General features: G+C 47.4%; 1 protein-coding gene across 1 annotated transcript; it reads left to right on the plus strand.

Moving 5' to 3' along the window:
* The first annotated feature begins 434 nt into the window (after nucleotides 1–434).
* Nucleotides 435–5,395, plus strand: LOC123327466. Its single transcript, XM_044923886.1, has 2 exons — nucleotides 435–496; nucleotides 772–5,395. The coding sequence occupies exons 1-2, from the start codon at nucleotides 435–437 to the stop codon at nucleotides 5,393–5,395; spliced, it is 4,686 nt and encodes a 1,561-aa protein (XP_044779821.1).
* The last annotated feature ends 1,840 nt before the right edge of the window (nucleotides 5,396–7,235 follow it).

Raw genomic sequence — 7,235 nt, forward strand, 5'->3', positions numbered from 1 at the left:
ATTTATAAACATAAAAATTGGTCCTTCGAGAGCCGGATAACCGGAAGTGCGTTTCTTTCGGGCATTTGATTTTGATTATTGGCCTTTTGGCAAACGATGATCTATAGATTCCTACATCGTGTAGAATCGTTCCCTTCTTTCGACCACCATGCGGAGTGTGATTCAACAACGGGGCTTCTGCAAAAGCCAAATTACTCGTGCGCATAATAATGCCTTAAAATTTGTTGATGACATTCAATCAGTGCAAACAATAGTTGTCCGCCTGGCGCAACTACAGGAAAATTATTTGCGGTTCGTACGGCTCTCGGAAGAGCTGTATGCATTTAAATCGGAAGCCGATTGGGAGAACCCTGACGAGGATTTTGACGCATATGAGGACAAACATTATGCTACACATGCTATTCTCAGCAATACTTTGGAGGAGTTGAGACGGGATGTCACCTCAAACAGTATTGATGTCACAGTTCAAGCCGCAGGCACATCCCAGAGAAGTCATGTCGATTTTCAGTTCGAGAGAATTAAACTTCCGACTTTTTCTGGAAATTATGAGGACTGGAAACATTTTTCGGACATGTTTATTGGATCGATTGCTTCCAATTCGAGCCTGACGGATTGCCAACGATTTCATTATTTAAAATCGTACCTTGCCGGAGACGCGCTTGCATTAGTTAAACATATTCCAGTTACTAATGACAACTATCGGGAAGCATGGGAGCGGCTGGAACAGCGATATAACAAACAATCGCTAATTATTCGATCGTTCTTAAACAGTTTCATGAGCCTTCCGAGTGCTATAAATTCAAATATCGGCACAGTGCGGAAAATTGCCGATGGTGCAGACGAAGTTATTCGTGGTCTACGAGCTCTTAATTGCGAAGAGAGGGATCCCTGGCTAATTTTCATTTTACTTTCAAAATTAGATAGCGATACCCGCCAAGCCTGGGCTCAGTGCGCAGAATCCGAGGAAAAAGGTGTGACCATCAACCGATTCTTGAAATTTCTCACATCACGCTGCGATACGTTGGAGGCTTTTGAATTAACTCGATCAACCCAAGCTCGACGCGCAGCTACCACGCACCACGCAGACACGCATCCAAGACGGGAAGAGCCGAAGTGCACATCGTGCCAGCAGAATCACCAACTGTTTAAGTGTCCTCAATTCATCGCACTCGACATTGCATCTCGCCGAGACTTCCTCAAATCAAGAAAGCTCTGTTTCAATTGCCTCAGCCCGGCTCATATGGTGGGCAACTGTACATCGAGGCATACTTGTCGGATCTGCCGCCGCAAGCATCATACTTTGGTTCATGGCTCGTCGCAGCCAATTCAAAATGGCAACAACATTGACACAGCAAGTGTTGACAGCCGCGATCGACCAGCAGTCTCACATGCGGGATCTACAATTGGCCACAATCAACCGCTAGCTCGAGAAGGTCATCGCTTGGGAAGCGAGACTCCCGCGGAAAACAACTTTACGCATCATACTCTGGAGAATATTCCGGCGGCTGGTTCTCAGACTCTGTTGCCAACCATCCTTGCTGACGTCATCGACGCCTGGGGAAACACTACAACCTGCAGGCTGCTCCTGGACACTGGATCTACAATAACCTTGGCATCGGAATCATTTGTTCAGCGAATAGGCGTGCGTCGAACGCACGCACGGATTTCTATTCTCGGTCTCGCCGCCAACAGCGCGGGCGTTACCCGAGGACGCGCACATATCAAGCTGCGCTCTCGTCATTCGGGCCAAACTGTCGAATTGGTCTCGTTCATTCTCACCTCGCTGACGTCATCACTTCCTGCCCAAGTTATTGACACCTCATCCTCTACGTGGAGGCAAATCTGCGAGCTTCCTTTGGCAGACCCAACGTTCTGCACACCTGGAGCAATCGATGTCATTGTTGGATCGGATCAACTTTGGTCTCTATACACAGGAGATCGGAAACACTTTGGTAACGACTTTCCTATCGCTCTCAATACTGTATTTGGTTGGATTCTTGCAGGCTCTTACTCTGCATTCGATGATCACCCTACTTCTGCGGTTACTCATCACGCGGACCTAGACACGATGGTTCGTTCATTCATGGAGATGGACAGCATTCAGCCTAACCAGGCTCTCCTGGACGCCAGCGATCCCACAGAGCGTCATTTTGCTGCCACACACAAGCGCTCGACGGACGGGGTGTACGTCGTCGAGTATCCCTTCAAGGAGAAGGCACCGCCTATTGATTCGACCTTGCCACAGGCCATCAATCGCTTCTTCTCGCTGGAACGCAAATTTCGTCGGTATCCAGAATTGAAGCAGCAGTACGAAGCTTTCCTGGACGACTACTTGCAACGTGGACATATGGAACAACTGACCTCGGCTCAGGTTGAAGAGTCCCCAGACACCTGCTTCTATTTGCCGCACCACGCTGTCATCAAACTGGACAGTCTGACTACCAAATGTCGTGTAGTTTTTGATGGATCAGGAAAGGACAGCTCTGGAGTATCGCTCAATGACAGACTACATATTGGTCCACCGATTCAACGCGATCTTTTTGGCGTTTGTCTACGCTTCCGGCAGCACCAATATGTTTTATGTGCAGATGTCGAAAAGATGTTTCGAGGCATTAAAGTCTTTAAGCCACACACCAATTTTCAGCGCATTGTTTGGCGCACGACTGAGAATGAACCTCTGCTTCATTTTCGCCTGCTGACGGTTACCTACGGATTGGCACCGTCACCATTTCTGGCTGTTCGAGTTCTAAAGCAACTTGCCGACGATCATGGCCATGAATACCCTGCAGCAGCTCACGCTCTTCTGCACGATGCCTATGTGGACGATATCCCTACAGGCGCCAACACATTCGAGGAGCTTATGATTCTCAAGGACGAGCTTATAGCCCTCTTGGATAAGGGAAAATTCAAGCTACGCAAATGGAGCTCTAATAGTTGGCGTCTTCTGAAATCATTACCAGAGGAAGATAGATGTTTTGAACCTATCCAGCTCCTCAACAAATCAGCTGCGGATTCACCTGTCAAAGTTCTTGGTATCCAATGGAACCCTGGGAAGGACGTCCTGTATCTCAACCTAAAGGGATGCGATGCGACCATTTCTCCGACGAAAAGGGAACTCTTGTCTCAGCTATCAAGAATTTATGATCCGCTTGGACTGGTAGCGCCGGTCACAGTTCTACTCAAGCTAATCTTCCAAGAAAGCTGGACAAGTGTCCTGCAGTGGGACGACCCCATACCTGAAAGTCTACGTACGCGCTGGAGAGCCTTAGTAGAGGATTTGCCAGCACTTACGCAATGCCAAGTACCACGGTATATTGCGTCACCATTTCGAGATGTTCAACTACACGGATTCGCCGACGCATCCTCGCACGCCTACGGTGCGGTAGTTTACGCTCGAGTTGCAGTTGGATGCAGCTTTCAAGTAACTCTGGTTGCCGCCAAAACACGGGTGGCCCCGATCAAGCCCGTATCAATTCCACGTTTGGAGCTAAACGCTGCGTTACTTCTATCTCGATTGCTTTCTATTGTCAAAACATCACTAACAATTCCTCTTTTCAGCACGAGCTGCTGGACAGATTCAGAAATTGTGCTACATTGGCTTTCAGCTCCCCCTCGACGGTGGAACACCTACGTCTGCAACCGAACTTCTGAGATATTGAGCGACTTTCCCCGTAGCTGCTGGAACCATGTTCGCACGGAAGACAATCCTGCAGATTGTGCTTCCCGAGGACTTCATCCGTCAAAGCTTCTGGAGCATCGACTGTGGTGGAAAGGTCCGTCCTGGCTGGCCACACCCACCTCTGAGTGGCCACCTTCTACAAGCAAGTTCAGCGTATCTTCAAGTTTCGATGTCAACACCGAAGAACGAGCCATAAAGCCCACGACTCTACATAACTTTCCTGATGAAAGTATACACGAGTTCCTCATCCACAAATTCTCAACCTGGACGCGTCTTATAAGGGTATCTAGCTACTGTCATCGCTTTATTCACACTCTTCGATCCCATCATAGGAATTCGGCACCATTCCTTACGTCTGAAGAGTTGCTGGACGCACAGCGCCGACTTATTCGACATGTGCAACAAAAATCCTTTGCCAGAGAATATGAGCAGCTAGAGAATCGACGCCAGCTTAACGCTAAATCGCATCTTATCCGGTTTTCTCCGTTTCTGGATGATTATGGAGTAATGCGAGTCGGTGGGAGAATCGAGCAATCTACACTCAACTATAACGCCAAGCACCCGATTCTGATACCTAAAGATACTCCACTAGCTGGACTCCTGGTTCGACATTTTCATGTCTCCTATCTGCACACTGGAGTTGATGCAACGTTCACCAATCTTCGTCAGCAGTACTGGATTCTGGGAGCCCGCAATCTCGTCAGAAAGGCAGTCTTCCAATGCAAATCCTGTTTTCTTCAACGAAAGGGCACAAGCAACCAGATCATGGGAGAGCTACCAATTCCTCGAGTTCAAGCTAGCCGCTGCTTTCAACACACAGGGCTGGACTACGCTGGACCGATCGCAATCAAGGAATCAAAGGGAAGAACTCCACGCATCGGAAAGGCATGGTTTTCTATTTTCGTGTGCCTCACTACAAAGGCACTTCACATCGAGGTTGTTAGTGAGCTAACTACACAGGCTTTCATCGCAGCCTTTCAACGATTCATTGCCCGCCGAGCGAAGCCTACTGACCTGTATTCGGATAATGGAACAACATTTAATGGAGGCAAGCAAACTTTGGATGACATGAGACGTCTGGCCATTCAACAAGCCAAAGATGAGGAATTAGCAGGATTCTTTGCCAATGAAGGGATTTCTTGGCACTTTATACCCCCGTCTGCTCCACATTTTGGAGGGATGTGGGAAGCTGGAGTTCGCTCAATTAAACTCCATATGAAACGAATACTTGGATCAAAGGCTTTAACGTTTGAGGAGCTCTCTACTGTCCTGACCCAAATTGAAGCTATCCTGAATTCACGCCCGCTGTGCCCAACTGGGGATAATTCTTTGGATCCACTGACGCCTGCTCATTTTTTGACTGGATCTCCGTATACTGCATTGCCTGAACCCTGTCGTCTGGATATGCAAGTCAATCGATTGGAGAGGTGGAATCAGCTGCAAGCCATGGTTCAAGGCTTTTGGAAAAGGTGGCATATGGAATACCTGACATCTCTTCATGAGCGGACAAAGTGGCATCTGGAAACCGAGAATCTGAAGATCGACACACTGGTAGTACTCAAGGAGCCCAATCTACCGCCCTCTAAATGGATTCTTGGCCGCATCACAGCAGTGCACGCAGGAATCGACAACAAGGTCCGAGTCGTTACAGTGAAGACTGCTCACGGATTATACAAACGCCCAATTGCCAAAATCGCTGTACTGCCTCTCTGCTGAACAACCGTTCAGGGGGCCGGTATGTTTGGGAACGAGACACCCTGTATACGCGAACAAGTCACCCTTTATCTTTATTTACATTCTTATTTGTCTGCAGCTTCAGCGGAGCTTATCAGCGGAATCAATGTAAGCATCGCACCGCTGTAATTGTCCGCGAGCTTGCCCAGTACTTTTCCAAACTTCTAACTCCCTTCTAACTGTAACTTGTTTACGTCTTATGCTAGACTAATCGTATGGCGTGATTACAGCCAAAGCTGAATTCAGTCACAATTTTGATCTGCGAGAAACGTACGCATCGGTGTCGAAATAAATAATATTAAGTGTCTGAACTTAACCAATAAATTAAAATTAACAGTAACACTGGCGGTTTTATTTATAAACATAAAAATTGGTCCTTCGAGAGCCGGATAACCGGAAGTGCGTTTCTTTCGGGCATTTGATTTTGATTATTGGCCTTTTGGCAAACGATGATCTATAGATTCCTACATCGTGTAGAATCGTTCCCTTCTTTCGACCACCATGCGGAGTGTGATTCAACAACGGGGCTTCTGCAAAAGCCAAATTACTCGTGCGCATAATAATGCCTTAAAATTTGTTGATGACATTCAATCAGTGCAAACAATAGTTGTCCGCCTGGCGCAACTACAGGAAAATTATTTGCGGTTCGTACGGCTCTCGGAAGAGCTGTATGCATTTAAATCGGAAGCCGATTGGGAGAACCCTGACGAGGATTTTGACGCATATGAGGACAAACATTATGCTACACATGCTATTCTCAGCAATACTTTGGAGGAGTTGAGACGGGATGTCACCTCAAACAGTATTGATGTCACAGTTCAAGCCGCAGGCACATCCCAGAGAAGTCATGTCGATTTTCAGTTCGAGAGAATTAAACTTCCGACTTTTTCTGGAAATTATGAGGACTGGAAACATTTTTCGGACATGTTTATTGGATCGATTGCTTCCAATTCGAGCCTGACGGATTGCCAACGATTTCATTATTTAAAATCGTACCTTGCCGGAGACGCGCTTGCATTAGTTAAACATATTCCAGTTACTAATGACAACTATCGGGAAGCATGGGAGCGGCTGGAACAGCGATATAACAAACAATCGCTAATTATTCGATCGTTCTTAAACAGTTTCATGAGCCTTCCGAGTGCTATAAATTCAAATATCGGCACAGTGCGGAAAATTGCCGATGGTGCAGACGAAGTTATTCGTGGTCTACGAGCTCTTAATTGCGAAGAGAGGGATCCCTGGCTAATTTTCATTTTACTTTCAAAATTAGATAGCGATACCCGCCAAGCCTGGGCTCAGTGCGCAGAATCCGAGGAAAAAGGTGTGACCATCAACCGATTCTTGAAATTTCTCACATCACGCTGCGATACGTTGGAGGCTTTTGAATTAACTCGATCAACCCAAGCTCGACGCGCAGCTACCACGCACCACGCAGACACGCATCCAAGACGGGAAGAGCCGAAGTGCACATCGTGCCAGCAGAATCACCAACTGTTTAAGTGTCCTCAATTCATCGCACTCGACATTGCATCTCTCCGAGACTTCCTCAAATCAAGAAAGCTCTGTTTCAATTGCCTCAGCCCGGCTCATATGGTGGGCAACTGTACATCGAGGCATACTTGTCGGATCTGCCGCCGCAAGCATCATACTTTGGTTCATGGCTCGTCGCAGCCAATTCAAAATGGCAACAACATTGACACAGCAAGTGTTGACAGCCGCGATCGACCAGCAGTCTCACATGCGGGATCTACAATTGGCCACAATCAACCGCTAGCTCGAGAAGGTCATCGCTTGGGAAGCGAGACTCCCGCGGAAAACA

Source organism: Drosophila simulans, unplaced genomic scaffold, assembly GCF_016746395.2.
Source record: "Drosophila simulans strain w501 unplaced genomic scaffold, Prin_Dsim_3.1 Segkk90_quiver_pilon, whole genome shotgun sequence".
Taxonomy (NCBI): Eukaryota; Metazoa; Arthropoda; class Insecta; order Diptera; family Drosophilidae; genus Drosophila; species Drosophila simulans.